The following is an 18,710-nucleotide window of genomic DNA, read 5'->3' on the forward strand; positions in this document are numbered from 1 at the left end:
ACCTATCACTGACCCTCTATCCAGCTTCACCTGCTCCACCCCCCTTAAACAATATAAATTTCATCACATTTCTACTCCTCTTTAGCTCTGAGGAAGAATCATATGGATTCAACACATTAACTCTGTTTCTCTGACTGCAGATGCTGTCAGACCTGATGAGTTTTTCCAGCATTTTTCTGTTTTTATCTCACATGCCATGTCTTTGACATAATAGCTGCTGAACAGTTAGAAGTTCTTACCAGTGCCAAATGTTATATTGTACAATGGACCATATTGAACCTTCACCAAACTAAATGTTGGGTATAATTCAGACAGCACTAGTAAATAAATGATGTGTGATGATTTTTCTATGTAAAATACACGGGTAAATTGGACATGGAACTACTAAATGGTTCAATTTACTCCTGTGTTCCATTATGAATAACCTCAGCTGCTTGATAGGGAAGTAATTTTGCATTGTTGTGACCAGGACTCTGAAGGTTACCTCTGTTTAAACAGTGCCTCCGTAAGTTGCATGCTTCTCTTAAACAGGTTCTAGTTATTACGGTGACATGAATCAAAGCCAAAAAGATGACAAAATGTTTTCTTGACACTGAGGGTCTGATAATACGAACCAGGACTAGGGGAGACAGGATTAGTTTAAAAATAAGGGGTCTCCCATTTAAGATTGAGATGAGAAACTTTTTTTCTCTGAGGGTCATTGGTCTGTGGAATTCTCTTCCCCAGCGAGCAGTGGAGACAGGGCCATTGAATATTTTTAAGACTGAGTTAGATTCTTGAGGGGTATAGGCCGGCAGCCAGGAGAGTAGAGTTGAGGCCACAATCAGATCAGCTGTGATCTTAACAAATGGCGGAGCAGGCTGGAGGGACCGAATGGCCTACTCCGGTCCTAATTCATATGTTTGTATGTAAGAGAGCTGTTCACCCTTGATTATAAAGCTGGAAACAGTCTGCATCTAAAAAGGAGAAAGAGCTGCAGTGTTTCGGATGGAGGCCCATCATCTGACTAGGGCTCTCGAAGCTTTTTACCTCAGATGCTGACTGACTTGTGCATTTCCCTTTTTCTTACTCCACTCATTTTTGCTTTTCTTCTCTCTAACCTGAATTTGCTAATTTGTGCTCTTTTTAAAAAATTTCACTCTGAGCTATTTCCATTTGTTTCACTGGAAGTATAAAACAGGCTATGGATTCACTATCGCTCAGTTTACACTGCGATCCAAGACCAATTTCACCTCCACTGTTCCCCGGAAGTACCTTGTGGCGTCTGCTGTTTAGGTATCATTATGTTCAATGTACTTAGCTTCACGCTTCGGTTTCAAGCTATGGGATGTCTCCTGAGTTTTTACTGGAAGGGGAAATAAATGTCAGGTATCTCAGATAATCGAACTGAGAAGTGTAGGGTGGGGGTACAGTCTGCGGGGGAACCACAATTTATTGTTGGTTAAAGAAATGCAACCTCTTGTGGAAGGCTGATTACCTAATGTAGTTGAGAGTGTAAAAACTTAACAATGTGATCGTGGACAGAGTACTAGTAGATTGTTTATTTGTAAATGGCATCTCAGCTGAAACTCTTGCAGTTCCCAATTAAATATTGGAAAGACTAAAACCATTCTCTTCCATCCCCAGCACTAACTCTGCTCCCTCGCTACTGGCTCCATCCCTCTCCATGGCGAACAGTTCGAGGCCGAACCAGATTATTTGCAATCATGGTGTCGTATTGGATCTAGAAAAAAGCATACAGCCATATATCTGCATTACCAAGACTTCCTACTTGCACCTCCATAACATCGCCCAACTCCGCCCCTGCCTCAGCTTATCCAGGCCTATGTTACCTCAAGTCTTGAAGATTCCAACCTGCTCCTGGTCAGCAATCATCTTCCACCCTCCATAACCTTATGATTATCCAAATTTCTGCTACCCTTCTGCTAACTCGCGTCAAGTCCTTTTTGGCCATCACCCCTGTGCTCCAGAACCTACATTGGCTCCTGGTTGAGCAACACCTTCATTTTTGAAGTTCTAATCCTTCTTTTTAAATCCCTCCATGGCTTTGTCCCTCACTACCTCCGTAATCTCCTCCAACCTCATAACCCTCCAATGTCAACACTTCTCTAATTCTGACCTCTTGAACATCCTTGATTTTTATTGCCCCATCATTGGCGGCCATACCTTCAGCTGTCAAGCCCTGAAGCTCTAGAATTCCCTCTCTAGATCTTTCTACCTCTCTTTCCTCCTTAAACATGCTCCTTTAGGTGTACCTCTTTGATCACCTGCCCTGATGTCGTCCTACGTGGCTCAGTTGCAGAACTTGTTTGATAATGCTCCTTTCAAGCACCTTGGGGTGTTTTGCTACCTTTAAAAGTGCTATATAAATGCAAGTTGTTGTTCCAACCTGATGTCCACACACACACACACACACACACACACACACGTCAGTGGATAAACAACCAGAGCACAAGCCCAGGAATCTTCATGTTTCATCCTCACCAACTTTTCACCCTTCACCCTTGGGAACACTGACCAATTGGTGAATTGCCATCCAAAAGCAACCAGCTGGCATCAAAATGGTAGCAGCTGTGAAGGCAGGGCATTTGGATCATACTGTGCGTTTTAAAATTTTTACTCCCCACACCCTCCCCCGCCAATTGTGCGGGAGGTAAAATTCCCCTACTCTATTTTGTCTTTCTAAATGTCACTGCACTTCAGATGTTTATATTCTCAGCAGTGTTATTTAAAATTCAGTTGAAAAAAGAGATGATCATTTAAAAATGGGAAAAACAATGATGATTTTTACATGCTGGTTTGGTTCAGATCTTTTTTGCTTTGATTCAATGAAAAGAGACCCATTAGAATTTAGGAATGGCTGACTGGTGCTGCGATTAGTTTAACACATTTCTAAACTTGCATTTCACAACCTCAAAGACATCCCAAAGCCAATGAAATCCATTGGAAGTTGTCACTGTTGTAATCCAGGAAAGATGGCAACACTTTGCTGTTGTTACAAGCTTAGTGTGCACAATGCGATAATGACCAGCTAATCGGTTTCCTTTCCATGGTTTTGGTTTGTGACCAGGACACAAGGGATATTCCCGTGTCCGTCTTCACAGTAGTGGCATCACATCCACCTGAGGGAAGAGCCAGGGCCTTGGTTTAATGTCTCATCTGGAAAACGGTATCTCCAGACAGTGCATCACTCCCTTGGCTCCACACTGGAGTGTCGGCTTAGATTGTTGTACATGTGCTTCTGTAGCGGGACTTGAATCCATGACCGTCTGACTCTGAGGCAAGACAGTGCTACCCACTGAGCCATGGCTGCCACCAAGCTGAGGTAGGGTAACTCCGCACAGACTTGAGAACGAAGCTGGGACCTTTTTTGATCTGTACAGCCTCCTGTTGCACCATGGAGTGCACTTAAATCACTGCTTTAAAATTGCATGTGTGGACGTTCATAATCCATCAGTAGCTGAGCTGCCAACATTTGGAAAGTAATGTTTTGCAGTTCTTCCGTGTAGCAGTTGTATGTCAGCAGGAATGTGAAGCGTTGTCTGGCTTTTTCGAGAAGAAATGTATCAGGTCACATGCAGACAGACCTGATCAGTGAGTACAGTGAGTTGCACCTGCGAACAATATAACATTCTTCAAAGAGAAGAAAATGATTATAGCCTCTGACAACTGAGCGTGACTTGGTGTGACTGCTCTGAAGTTTTACTATGGATTTTTTTTTCTCCCTTTTTTACAATGAAGTAATTAGGCCGTTATTAGAACAGCTGGATGTTGGAGAACCTGATCACAACTTCAGATGGCTTGAGCTGAACGAAAGGAAATGGCTAGGTCTGAAAGCATTTTTAAAAAGAGAACTGTCAGTCAGTTCAGCTAATGATCAAAAAAATTTTCTAAACAAAATGTCCTACTTCCAGAAAAATGGCATTCCTTACTCTAATCCTTGCAAAAGAAAACAAATCCCCAAGATAGCTTGTTACAAGTCTGCCAAAACACCCCTTCCCCCACAAGATCTGGTAGCTGAACATACAAATTGTTGTAAGGGTGGCTGAGTTGTACTATTAGTGATAGAGTTGATCTGCAGAGACTGCTTGGGTGGAAAATTAAGTTTACTTACCATATACTCAGCAGCAACTAGACGTGTGCTTTCAACTCCAACTCTATCTCTACCCTGACTGCTGAGGTAGCCCGCGCTGCTACTCCTATTGGTTATTACAGATCATGTGATCTGCTTTAACAGGTATTATTCTTGAAGGTACGTTGCACACTAAATAAAACTAAAATTATTACACAAATGTTTGTCTTCTCTAGTTGCTCACCCTGTCTTTGAAAGGGAGATCATTCTTGGTGGGCAGTGGATCCACTGACACAGAGAACCATCTGTCACTTCATCCAATTGATCACAAGGCTGAAAAATGAGTGTCGGTGGGCTGAGTGACTGTAGAGGGCATCGCAGTAGAGCTTAATCACACTCCCTGCTGATTTCCATTAGGAACTCATAGAGTCATAGAGGTCTACAGCATAGAAAAAGGCCCTTCGGCCTGTTGAGTCTATGCCGGTCAAACAAGTACCTAACTATTCTAATCCCATTTTCCAGCACTAGGCCTATAGTCTTGTATGCCATGGCATCGCAAGTGCACATCCAAATACTTCTTAAATGTTATGAGGGTTTCTGCCTCTACCACCCATTCAGGCAGTGAGTTCCAGATTCCTACCACCATCTGGGTGAAAAAATTCTTCCTCACATCCCCTCTAAACCTCCTGCCCCTTACCTTAAATCTATGCCCCCTGGTTATTGATCCCTCCACCAAGGGGAAAAGTTCCTTCATGTCTACCCCTTCTATGCCCCTCATAATTTTATACACCTCAATCATGTCCCCCTTCAATTTCCTCTGCTCCAGGGAAAATAACCCCAGTCTATCCAATCTCTCCTCATAACTAAAACTCTCCAGCCCAGGCAACATCCTGGTGAATCTCCTCTGCACGCTCTCTAGTGCAATCACATGCTTCCTATAATGCGGATTCCAGAACTGCACACAATACTCTAGCTGTGGCCTAACCAGCGTTTTATACAGTTCCAGCATAATCCCCCTGCTCTTATGTTCTATGCCTCGTCTAATAAAGGCATATGCCTTCTTAACCACCTTATCTACCTGTCCCGCTACCTTAAGGGACCAGTGGACACGTACACCAAGGTCCCTCTGATCCTCGGTACTTCCCAGGGTCCTACCATTCATCATGTATTCCCGTGCCTTGTTTGTCCTGCCCAAGTGCATCACCTCACACTTATCCAGATTAAATTCCATTTGCCACTGATCAGCTCATCTGACCAGCCTGTTTATATCCCCCTGTAATCTAAGGCTATCCTCCTCATTATTTACCACCCCAACAATTTTTGTGTCATCCGCAAACTTACTGATCAACTCTCCTACATTCAAGCCTAAATCGTTTTATGTATACCACAAACAGCAAGGGACCCAACACCAATCCCTGTGGAACCCCACTGGACACAGGCATCCAGTCACAAAAACACCCCTCCAACATCAGCCTCTGCTTCCTGCCACTCAGCCAATTCTGGATCCAATTTGCCAAATTGCCTTGGATCCCATGGGCTCTTACGTTTGTTATCAGTCTCCCATGCGGGACCTTATCAAAAGCCTTACTGAAGTCCAAGTAGACAACGTCAAATGCATTGCCCTAATCTACACACCTGGTTACCTTTTTGAGAAATTCAATCAAATTGGTCAGACATGACGTCCCCTTAACAAAACAATGCTGACTGTCCTTGTTTAATTCCTGCCTCTCCAAGTGTAGATTAATTCTGTCCCTCAGAATTGCTTCCAATAGTTTCTCCACCACTGAGGTTAGACTGATTGGCCTGTTGTTCCCTAGTTTATCCCTTCTTCCCTTCTTGAATAACAGTACTACATTGGCTGTCCTCCAGTCCTCTGGTACTTCTCCTGTGGCCAGAGAGGTATTGAAAATTATTGCCAGCACCCCTGCTATCTCCTCCCTTGCCTCACTCAACAGCCAGGGATATATTTCATCCGGGCCTGGAGATTTATCTACTTTTAAGCCTGCCAGACCACTTAGAACCTCCTCCCTTTCTATGCTAATTTCTTTAATTATATCACAGTCCTTCTGCCTGATTTCCATACCCACGGCATCCATCTCACTTGTGAACACCGACACAAAGTATTCATTTAGAACCCTGCCTATGTCTTCCGGCTCCACACACAAATTACCATTATGGTCCTTAATGGGCCCTACTCTTTCCCTAGTTATCCTCTTATTCTAAATGTGCTTGTAAAATAACTTTGGATTTTCCTTTATTTTATCTGCCAATGTTTTTTCAAGTCCCCTTTTTGCTCTCCTAATTTCCTTTTTAAGTCCCCCCCACCCCCCCACACATTCTATACTCCTCTAGGGCTTCCGCTGTTTTGAGCCCTCGGTATCTGCCATAAGCATCCCTTTTTCTCTTTATCCAATCCTGTATATCCCTCGACATCCAGGGTTCCTTAGGTTTGTTGGACCTTTGTCTTTACTGGAATATGTTGGCCCTGTACTCCCCCTATTTCCTTCTTGAATGAGCCCCACTGCTCTGATGCAGATTTACCTAAAAGTCACTGCTCGCAGTCCACTCTGGCCAAATCATATCTGATCTTATTAAAATTGGCATTCCCCCAGCTTAGAACTCTGGTTTCTGGCCCATCCTTGTCCTTTTCCATAACAACCTTGAATCTAACGGAGTTATGATCATTATCTGCAAAATGCTCCCCCACTGATTCTTCTACCACTTGCCCGGCTTCATTCCCTAAAATTAAGTCCAGGACTGTCCCCTTTCTTGTAGGGCATTCTACGTACTGGCTTAAAAAGCTCTCCTGGATGCATTTTGAGAATTCCACTCCCTCTAACCCTATCACACTATGACTAACCCAGTTAATGTTGGGGAAGTTGAAATTCCCCCACTATATATTAAAATCGGCCTTTTATTAATATACCCTAATATTGTTACATTTGTCTGAAATTTGCCCTCATATCTGCCCTTCTATTTCTCTCTGACTGTTTGGGGACCCATTGTACACTCCCAGCAATGTCACCTGTTAAATCAAGGAAGAAAGACTTGCATTTATATTGTCCCTTGCACTGTGTCTTGAAGCTCTTTATAGCCAATGAAATACTTTTAAAAGTGTAATTTGCTGTTTAAACAAGGCAACAAAATTCTGCACAGCAAGTTCCCACAAATGGTGGTGTGATAGTGATCAGATGATTGTTTTAATGATGCAGTTTGAGGGATAATTATCAGCCTGGACACTGGGGAGAACTCCTGTTTTTACTTAAAATAGTGCTGTGGACCCTTCTGCATCTGCCTGGGAGAGCAGGCGAGGCCCCTGTTTAATGTCTCATCCAAAAGATGGCACCTGTGTTGGAATGTGAACCTAGATTTTTGTGCTCAAGTCTCTAGAGCCTTGTAGGCCCTACATTAACACCACAGTGTTGGGAACATGAGGATAATCATTCTGAGGACACTTTTTCTAACCCACCTGAGCTGAGAATGTTATTTACTGACCTGATCGATGGGAGTCTTCCTAATTATGATGATAAATCAAATAGTGTTGATTATTACTGGTCACTAAGACAATCCAAAAATGGGCGGACACAAAGTTAAGATGAACACAGAAATGATTAAAAAGCAGAGGTTAGAAAAGCATTCATTTAAACAGAGGATGAGTAGAATATGTTCGGAATCATTGTTGAGTCTGTAAATGCTTCTAAATGGAAACAAGGAAGTTAGGGAAGTAACAGGAGTGTTTCATTAGAATAGGTGGCTTAAGTAGAGAAAGGCATTGATGTTAGCTTGATGGGCTAACTGTCCAAAATGTTTTTGAGCCATATCGTTTTATAATTGTGTAGCTGACCTTAGGCTGTGACACAATGCCCTAACAGGACAGAGTTATGGGATCATGAAATGGCTGTGGCACAGAAGGAGACCATTTGGCCCATCGTGTCTGTGCCACCTCTCCGTGAGACCAACTCAGTCAGTCCCACTCACCCGTCTCTTCCCTGTAGCCTGCAAAATCTTTCTCCTTGGATATTTACACAATTCCCTTTTGAAAGCCACTGTTAAACCTGTCTCAGGCAGTGAACTCCAGATCCTAACCACGCGCCGTGTTTATAAAAAAAAAAAGCTTTTTCTCATGTTGCCTCTGATTCTTTTGTCAATCGATTTAAATCAGTGTCGTCTGGTTCTTCATCCTTTCACTAAGGGGAACAGTTTCTCTCCATATTATTACCCAGACTCCTCATGATTTTGAGCACCTCCATCAACTCTCCTCTGAACCTTCTCGAAGAAGAACAGCCCTAACCCCTCCAATCTATTCACTTAACTGAAGTTAATGGCTTGCTTTGTGGGAAGTCTGTGCCCAATACAATGCACAAAAATATATTATTTTTAAAGAAGAAAAGCCTTGGTTCACATTAGAATCGGGTGGCTTATTGAGCTGCGTCACAAATTTCAGGAGGATAGTCCTTAAAAAGCTGTTTAAGGACTACATTTCTCATTGAAAAGAAAGGAAATGCGTTAAATTTGCACTCCTTTTAAAAGGTGGCAGTACAAGGACAGGGTTGCAGTGTGAGCTAAGCGGAGAAAAAGCTGAAAAGGTCACATAATAGAGTTTGGAACAGTAGCTTTTACATTTCTGATTAAATTACACTAGTGTGCTTTTTAAGACGGCTGAGGTTCAATGATAGGAATGTTACATTTACTTCAAAGCCATTAATAACCAGAACAGCATCTGCCAACCCAATGACCGAGGTTCTTAAAGTAAACAGACTCCCCAAAGAATGAGTCAGAAGAGCCACCCGTGATTTACAAATGAAAACTCCATCTGTCTTTTTGGAGAAGACTGCTTGGCAGGAATAGTGAAATTACCAGATTTCCTTTTAGGAGTCGTTATGGACTCTGTTCCAACAATGGTTTGTGACCAAGATTTCCACATTCTGCCATCCTGTAAAGAAATGTCTTCCAAAACCCAACACTCTTTAATTGTTTTCTGTGGTTGGCTTAAATTTATGTCCTCTTGTTACTGCCTCGGTGATCAATAGTAACAATCTATCACATTTCTTATATTAACCCTTCAAGATCTTGAATATAAACGTTAATGGGTTTGGATCACAATAAGTTTAACGTCTCTTTCTTTGCATTATCCATGTTGTGTATCAGTACGACGCAAGACTGCTTGAAACTGATGCCACGCTTGTGGTAAAAATGCCGTCTTATGACAGATATTCCTCCTTCCCTGTCAGAGAGAGGTCAGATAAGAAGCTCTTAGAGGAACATAGGGAACATACGGCCGCTTGAGCCTGCTCCGCCTGGACTTCATTCAGCAACCACCACCATAATCCCACCTATTTTCTTGAGTCAGGATCACTTATCTAAGCAGGGTAGGCTCCCACTCTGCCTCCACTGTGTGGAGGGAGTCTGGTGCTGCCAAGACAGATGAATGTTTGGTGGAACTGGTTGCAACGCCTCAGTTGGTTTTGATATTAAAGGCGATGGAAACACCCTAAGTACTGCTGTGTAACATTTGGAAAGGACTCTGAATCAGACGACTTCCGAGTGATGAATCACACAGCCATTACGGCATGGAAAGATGCCATTCAGCCCGTCAAGTCCGTGCTGGTTCTCTGCAGAGCAATCGTTTTCCTGCTTTATCCCTGTGGCATGCAAGTTTATTTCCCTCAAATTCCTGTCCAATTTTGTTTTGAAATCATTGTCCCTGCTTGCACCACACCAGTGGGCAGCGAGTTCCAGGTCATTGTCACTCACTGCAAAAAAAATTCTTCCTCATGTTCCCCCATGTTCCCCCCCATGTTTCCCGCCTAACACCCTAAAACTGTGCTACCTAGTCCTTGTACCATCAGTTAATGGGAACAGCTTTTTTAAAATCTTATTTTTATCTTATTTTTTACCTTGTCTAAACCTGTCATAATCTCTGTCACGGACAGAATTTGTGTGTTATCCTGCGGCCCTTGATCAGTTTGCTTGTACACCCTTGGAGTGCGTATTCCAATTAAACAATCCAACAGCAAGCTTTTGTGAGTTTAACAGTAAAAATTTAAAATTAACCGCAACGCCTCTGACACACTCGGTCTCACTCCCACACACACAAAGATTGGACACAGTTAAAGCTCAGGCACTTTTACAGATTGATTTACGATCTTCGGTTTCCCACGTGGCACACTGTGGTCTTTTAAATGGATTTGATTATTTAAAGTTGGAATGAGGGTCTTGCAAAGCAAAGGGTTCACAGTAGGTTGTGATGTTTCTTGTAGTCGAATAGCTAGAAGGTTGATTCTCAGGCGCAGTTTTGACTGGAATAGGTTACGTATTCTGGCTACGTAATGTCTTGCATCTTGTTTCCGAGTCAGTTCACAGACAGGTTGAAATGATGCTCCTGACAACTTTGGTGGTACTGCCTGCAAACCACTCTTAGCCAATTCTTAAAAGCAGGCAAAAACATGGTTACCTCATCATGTGACTTCCACAAGTTCAAATCTTTTTCAAGTAAAGTGGTGGTATTTATGTTGATTACACAATCCTGTGTTGTGGACAGTGATAGGGACCATTCACTTCTATCTGCCATCAAATGAGTTTTTATCTTCCTTCTTATTCAGTATGAAACATAAAGACAGGTGGTCTGGAAAGTTCCATAGTCTTTTGTGTTAGGTCATCCTTAAACAGAGAGATTTATGATGTCCCCGGAGGGCTGTGAATGTCCATATTTACTTAGGTATTCGCTCGAGACTTGGTACCAGCTGTAGCTCAAATACCAAGGTTATGTGATTTGCAGCAGCCATTTTAATAGCTCGCTTGTGGCCCAGTTTTCTTAGAAGTATTGACCAAAAGTTTATAATGTGACATCTTGTACACCTTTCGCAACAGATCTGTCCTCAATCTCCTTTGCTCCAAGCAGAACAACTGCAGCTTCTCCAACCTAACTTGGAACGAAAACCCCTCATCTGTGGAATCATTCTGATGAATCCTCTGAATGATCTTGGAGACAGAATGAATGATCATATTTACCTATCGACTAGTCATCACCACCCCCCGCCCCACACCATGGACCCTCCTCGCCACCATCCTCTTCTGATCTTAGGCAACAATGAGTCAGAGATGGGAAGAAAGTGAGAACAACTGGAATCCCAAGGCCTATCCCTACCTCCCACACCCTGCGGTACAGGGGGGCGGAGGAGGGGCTTATGTCAGTTTTGTTGAGGGGTGAGTGGTGGGGAAGGAAATTTAAATGGCTCATTTTAGTGGGTGGAGAGTCAGCAATAGGTTTCACAGCCCCATTTTCCTGTTTGAGACCACCTGGAAATTGCATAAGCCCTGCTAGAAAATTCAGGCCTATCTCTTTCATAATTTTTAAGCTCACTGTTCGATCCATTGGAAATTTCTTCTTTGGATTTGACTTCTTAAAATGAGGAGGTTTAGAGGGGACGTGAGGAAAAATTTTTTCACCCAGAGGGTGGTGGGAATCTGGAACTCTCTGCCTGAAAGGGTGGTAGAGGCAGAAACCCTCATAACATTTAAGAAGTATTTGGATGTGCACTTGCGATGCCATGGTATACAAGGCTATGGGCCTGGTACTGGAAAATGGGATTAGAATAGTTAGATACTTGTTTGACCGGCACAGACTCAATGGGCTGAAGGGCCTTTTTCTATGCTGTAGACCTCTGTGACTCTATGACAGATATGTTTTTGGCAGGGTAGGGGAGGGATCATTTCCAGTTTAGGTTTGCTGTAATTAACCATAAAGTTAAAATTCCAAATGTACAAGCAGCAAGTTCTAAGTTTGCCACAGTCTAATAAACAGCATATTGCCACACCAGAGGAAAGGGGTGGCCTCCGTAGGCAGGAGTTCCACACAACCTTTGTTTATCTCCCTCAGTTGAGTTTATCCAACTCTCACCTGTTCTATTTCCTCAGAGCGTTCATTTGTGGACAAGGACTCCGTGAGCATTTTGAACTAATTTCAGACAAATTCTCTTCAGACAGCCTTTGCCTCCACCTGGAGAGCAGTTTGTTTCGTGACCTACCTCCACACTTGGTCTAAATATTTATTTTGGGTGTCTCCACTTGAAACACACCTGACTAATTCAGCTCCGCACCAGTGGGCTGATGGGAATTCTGAAGTGAAAATTCTCCAAGTTAAATAATTATTGCTCAGAATAATGCCTGAGTGTCTCAGTGAGTTAAGGTAGAGAAGCTCTTTGGCTCTCTCTGTGTGAGCTCTTAAAGTTGTAGGTGTCTCAGCCATTCTGAATAGGCTGCATCTGTTACCAGTGCAATGCTAGGTGGCGCACTTTATGTACACATGCGCAGTTCTAGCCTTTTACTCCATTATGTCATTGCAAGTGACAGATTAGGCAGAGAGCAGGAGCAAAGATGGCGCTGCTCAGATAATCATGGTTATGTTTTTAGGCAGCATATTTTTTAATTTGGTCACTGGATTCTTGTGCATGCATGGACCATGTGCAGACAGCTATTGGCGGCCATTTCGTGTTGGGCACAGACAAGTGTTCTGAATAAGGTGTTTGTCCTGGGATTGTGAAGATGCTGCTGCTAATTACAAGATAAAACCTTGTAGGTGGACAATTGTTCCCACTGAATCTGTTTTTATTATTTCTCGTTTTCGCCCCCACCCCCTCCTTAGCTTAAGCGCAATTTTCTACATTAAAGGCATGAGATTATTATGTATAAATTTTATGTGTATGTGCAATGTTATTAACTTGGCAAGAGAGTAGTCTATTCTGACCTCTCGATCTTAAGCTGTGCTTTCTTTTCCTCATTTCTTGTTACTCTTTCTGTAACCTTCAAATCACCATCATGAAGGATATCAATCCCTCTCCTTTTTTAAAGATGTTAATCCACTCTTGTACCTGCCTGAGGGGTCCAGCTGACTTTCTAGCCTAGTAGCTGTCAAGATCAGAAAGGAGCTGAGAGTGTTACTGTGAATGCAGCAAAATGACAACAGTTCAAAGCTCATAAGATTATATTTTGGGACTCTGTCTTTAATTTAAGGTAAAATGGAGGAATGAAGGGGGTCATGTGACCTGTTCCGAATTCTGCTGAAGACAAACCTGGCTGGCGTGGTTGTTAGAGGGATGTCCAGACTCTCTTACTCGGAAGAAAGTGCAAGATATTCGAACCTGTAAACAATGACCTATTGACCAGCTGAACTGTCAGTGGATAGGCAGTTAGTCTCCAAGTCTGAGGGAGGTGTTAAGATTGTCAGTAAACAGTTATGCTTTAAACTGTCAAATTAATTCCAAGATAGAATAGAGTTGGGTGTCTGGAGGATAGCTAATTAGCATTTCTATCTGGATACAAGACCCATGTGATGCCTCGGAGTTGGGCTTTGAAATGGGAAGAGCCATTGTAAGATCAGGTTGCAGGTTTTCCTGAATGTATCACTGAACCTCAAACAGAGTTCATCTGTAAGTATGTGAGAGGAAGAGAGGGCAGAGAGATAAAGGCACCAAGTCTCTATTGTTCCCCAAGCAGGATGTGGGTGGGAGCACATGCTTGGATTGAAGAGATGAAGTTTGAGAGGGCTTAAATGAAGATGGAAGAGTTGCCTAGCTTAGGCTAGAGGGAGGGATCTCCAATTTGTACTTCACTGTCGAAAATCAGTTCAGGGAGTAGAAGTTATCCAGTTGGAAGTGGATCACTTTGAACTGGTTCCTGGAGAATGAATTGTCCACTTAAGGGACAGAGTAAAATTTAACCATGGCAGGGGAATTTTTGGTAGTTGCAAAAGTTTAAATGGGGGCATCTTTTCTGTGATTTAGAGTATAAGTTGTCTACTGAAATAGTGTTTAGTAATTGTTGCTTTTAGTTTGTTTGTTACAGTAAAAGTCTTAAAACTTGTAGCCTTATGTGATCATTTTGGTCATTCACTGGAAGTTCAAATTTCTTTTTAAAGTGTTGTTCTATGGGAATCGTAATAGTACACAAATCAGAAGCTTGCAGAGAGGAAAAAGCTTGAACACTCGCGCTTTAGAGTTTCCAGTTGTGTTGAATTTACTTCTTTCTTTGAAGGTGTACTTTGAATGCTGTTAAATAATTCCTTTGTTTTGTTGGAAATGGTTTCGTCCAAATTGTTTATATAGTCTACTTTCGTCAAATAGAAATGTGTTCACAGCAATTGACAAATTGGGGAAACTGCTCAGCTTGTGCTTGTTCTGTAAGGGAGGCTCATCTCCACTTATTTATAATCCAGCTATGTATTGGAGACCATTTTTGAAACATTACTTGTAATATGAAACTCTTCCCACCCCTGTCATTGCCAGAATAATGGTAGTATAGAAGCTAACAGCAGTTCTTGTAATGATAAACAGACTTGATGCAGGTCTCTCCCCTGGCACATAGCTGTCAAATATTAACACATAGTTACAAAGTAGATTTACAGAACATTGAAGTTAAACAGAGAAGGTGATGGCAGAATCGTGCATTGTGACGACTGCTCTAATGAACGTGTTGCAATAGTGGGTAGGTTCTCGCCAGGTCATTCTTGTGTTGTGCTGCAGGACGCTCAAGTAGGTAATAGAACCAAACAATTTATAAAGGTGGTATTTCTGAGCTTCTCTTACTTGACAGGTTGTTCCTGTTCTTGTCACTTGATCAGTTCATTAGGGCGTGGCAGTGTAGTGATGCAGTGCCAACAACACAGAAATTGGGACTTGAAATCTCGCCACGAAACTGGATTCACTAAATCTAGCAATTTATGGGCAGGGTGCCCAAAATACAGGGACCATGAAAGCTTCCAGATTGCCACAAAAACCCACTGCTTCAGTCACTTCCTCCAGGGAAAGGAACTTGTCCCTCTTTCCCATTCTAGTCTTTTATGTTATTCCGGTAATATATTGGTTTTGACTCAACGCCACTTCTTGGGGCCTAACAAGCCGCTCACTACATAAGGCCCACTATCATCTTCTCATGACAACCAGAGAAAGTTCCATTGATAGCCTATGTTGGAGTTGCCCAAATCTCTGGTACCAAAAAAAAACTTAATTGGAAGAAGCAATGGTTAATGGAGTGAGTTAGTGTTGTACATAAGGAGCATTACATTTTCCTTGCTCGATCCCTGAATGCTGAGGGTACAGAGTAAATTAGATCTCAAGTTTTTTTTTTCAACTTGTTTTCTCTTTTGACTTTAATCCTTTACTGCTTCCCCCTGTACGGCATTTATTGCCTTGCTAAGCTGTTGTGGCACAGGTATGGGGCACCCATCATTATCTGGTTAGGCTCGAATGGAGCCTTTAGTCAATTCTGGGGACAGTATTTTAGGAAGGATGTCAAGCCCTTGGAGAGCGGGTGCGGAGGAGATTCACTGAAATGGTACCAGGGATGAAAGACTTCAGTTACGTGGAAAGACTTAAGAAGCTGGCTTTTGTTTCCTCAAAGCAGAGAGGGTTAAGGGGAGATTTGATAGAAGTGTTCAAAATCATGACAAGTTTTGCTGAAGTAAATAAGGAGGAACTGTTTCCAAGAGGACACAAATTTAAAGTAATTGGGGAAAAGAAAAACAAAAGTGACGTGAGGGGGAAAAAAAATTACACAGGAAGTTGCTCTGACATGGAGTGCACTGTATGAAAGGATGGTGGAAGCAGATTCAATAGTAAGTTTGAAAAGGGAATTGAATAAATACTTGATAAAGAAATTCTGGGCTATGGGGGAAGAGCAAGGGAGTAGGACTAATCGGAAAACTCTTTCAAAGAACCAGCACAAGCATGATGGGCCGAATGTCATCCTCCTTTGTTGTATCATTTTATGATCCAAGCGCTCATTCTTTGCCACTGGTGGGACCAGAAAATCTCATCCTTTATGTGTGAGCCTTGACAATCAATATTGGAAGATATTTTAACATGTGACAAACCGGTCTATCCGAGTCCTGCCTTCATCTAACATTGCCGTTGGTTGGAAAGCATTTGGATTCCCAGCGACGTTTTCTCTTCCAGAAGCTAAGATCAGTTGTAGCAGCCCCACTGCTGCTTTTGATGAGATCGAGTTAGCACAGGCCAGTGTTCAAACCTGGACCCTCCTGATGAGGGCCTCACTGATCCTATTAGCGAACAGTGCTGCATACTTCAAACACGACATAACTTGCTCATTCAGCAGGCCTCGGCCCTGCAAAATCCAGACTAAGGGGTTTGATGACTGGAAGTAACTGGATGCCATGGTTGGAGGGTGGGGTGGAAAGAGAGGTCAGAACCGTTTTCAAAATTTAGTATTTTGGGAGGAGTACACAGTGAGAATTGTGTTCACGCAAAGTGTTGTTACTGGAGCTTCAACAAAGAGTATTGGTGATTGCATAAATTTTTTAGACCATGTCTACTTGATGTGGAAACCAGTCAGGAATGCAATTCTAGGCTTTGTTTTTTCAAACTTGATTGTGCCTTGCTGGCAAACACATGAGAGACAGTAGCATACTGGTAATGTTACTGAACGAGTAACCCAGAGGCGTGGTCTAATCCTCTGGAGACTTGAATTCAGATCCCATCACGGCACCTGGAGAAATTTAAATTCAATTAATTGATAAATCTGGAATGAAGCGCTACTCTCATTAGTAATGATCATGCAACTACCGGATTGTCATAAAAACCTACCTGGTTCGCTGAAGCCTTTCAGGGGAAGAAACCTGCTGTCCTTACCTGGTCTAGCGCCTAATGTGTGATTTCAGACCCACAGCAATGTGGTTGACTCTTAACTGCTCACTGAAATGACAGGTGTAGGTGTTTCCCCACTGTCTCCTGAACATCAATTAGGGATGGGCAATAAATGTTGGGCCTGCTGGAGATCCTCACATCCCAGGAATTAAAAAAATAACCCTGCAGGTGCTGGTGGCTGGAGCGCAGTTACTGGTGGGAGAAATTTGACAATATAGAAAATATATTGCATTGCATAAAAGTCTTGGTTCAAGTGAGTTTTGTCCCCTGAAACATTTTGATGTCGGTGCACACATCCAGCTAAATAGCATTGTTGTGATACATGCCTCAAAATATAGAGTATGGTTTACGAGAAAGCCAAACGAGTAAAATAACTTTCAATTACATTCTTTCTCCCAGATTTCTTTTAATTCAAGTTAATTGGTCAATTATCTGGACCTCCTGGACTTTTCCCAGAAAGACTTAGGTTGGCAAGAAAATATTTAAAACGGTGAAAGGAATGGATTGGCACTTGCTATTTAAATTGTTGCATAATCCTTTCAAAGCATATCATTAAAGTCTACTTTCTATGCTAATTGATGCTCTTTACACCTTGTGACCCTTGTGCAGGCTGCGTTACAGCATGGAGTGATGGTTGGTCGCCGTGGCTTTGGGAGTATTTTCGTGGTAGCCAGTGGAAACGGAGGCCAGTATGAGGACAACTGCAACTACGATGGTTATGCGAACTCCATCTACACCATCACCATCGGTAAGCCACAGTTCATAGATTCCTGGGGGGAGAAGATTTTGAGTGGGTGGTGGGGGGTAGGGGGAGAGGGAGGGACAGAATTGAATAAAAAGGTTGAAGTAGAAAAGCATTTTCTTGGTGACCGGTTTCTGCAAACTGATCTGGTCCGTGGTTCAAGCAGGATTGGTGGCCTAGTTTATTTTGAACAGTGGTTCTAGACTGCATGTGCTGAAGGTAGTGTTTCACAGAGTGATTTGTGTAAAGTTGACTGTTGGGTCCTTTTTGTTTAAAGGGTGAGTTGCAAGTTATGTCTGCACTCAAAGTCCGTGACTGCATACAATGTCCAGAATGTTACATTTTGGCTCCGCCTCAAATTCGGAATCAAATGTAAACTTTGAGAGTTCCTCTTGCTCCATGTCTAAAGGAAATTAAAAGTTCCATTAGTTTTTTTTTAGAATTTTTTTCCTGACTATGTAGATAATCTAGCAGAACGCCAAGATACGGCAGTACAGTACACAATTCGAACAATTGCATTGTTTGATGACATTTCAATGACCCTAGCAGAATTGGATCATTAGTGTTCCACAGGGATTTTGCACCACTCCCAAACTCACGATTAGAACCTTCAGTGCTGGAACGATTTCTCCACCCTCTTTAAAGGAGCTAATCAGCCTAAATAATAGTGTTTGACTTATCCCCGATTACTCAATAGGGAATCTTGATGGCAATTATGGATGGGCAATAAATGCTGGCCTAGCCAGCGATGTCCACATCCCATGAACAAATAAACACTCTTGGTTGGAGAACACAGATAGTTCTTGCCTGTGATGCTTGCATGAAGACGAAGTGTGAGGGTAAAACTGTGACCGATGGAATTCAATGTGGAGAAGAGTGAGGTCCTCAACTTTGGGTCCAACAAAGTCATGTCGGAATACTTTCTTAATGCTGATTGGTTAGAAAGTTGTGGAGGAGCGAAGATATTTGTGTATCTAGGCATACAGCCAGAAAAAGAAGCAAGTATAAAAAGACCAGTGCAATGTTGGCCTCTATTTCCAAGAGGTTTGGAATACAAAAGCGAGGAGCCGACATTTCCTAGCCTTCAGCTGGAGGACTGCATTCAGTTTTGGACACTGCACCTCAGGGAAGATATATTGGCCCTGGAAGAGGCTCAGTGCAGATTTTACAAATAGCAGCACTTAAAGTTAAATTAGGAAGGCAGGTTGCAGAAACTTATTTTGTCTTCCTTTGACTT

At 42.5% G+C, this 18,710-nt stretch overlaps 1 protein-coding gene across 5 annotated transcripts in view; it reads left to right on the top strand.

Moving 5' to 3' along the window:
* The window catches only part of pcsk7 (proprotein convertase subtilisin/kexin type 7), a 237,485-nt gene that overhangs the window by 66,824 nt on the left and 151,951 nt on the right, over nt 1-18,710 (top strand). For all 5 annotated transcript variants that reach the window (XM_041174191.1, XM_041174194.1, XM_041174193.1 and 2 more), the window contains one exon: nt 17,341-17,479. In XM_041174191.1, the coding sequence (XP_041030125.1) occupies nt 17,341-17,479 (139 nt within the window). The remainder of the gene's footprint in view (nt 1-17,340; nt 17,480-18,710) is intronic.

This window comes from Carcharodon carcharias, chromosome 25, assembly GCF_017639515.1.
Source record: "Carcharodon carcharias isolate sCarCar2 chromosome 25, sCarCar2.pri, whole genome shotgun sequence".
In the NCBI taxonomy this organism is placed as follows: Eukaryota; Metazoa; Chordata; class Chondrichthyes; order Lamniformes; family Lamnidae; genus Carcharodon; species Carcharodon carcharias.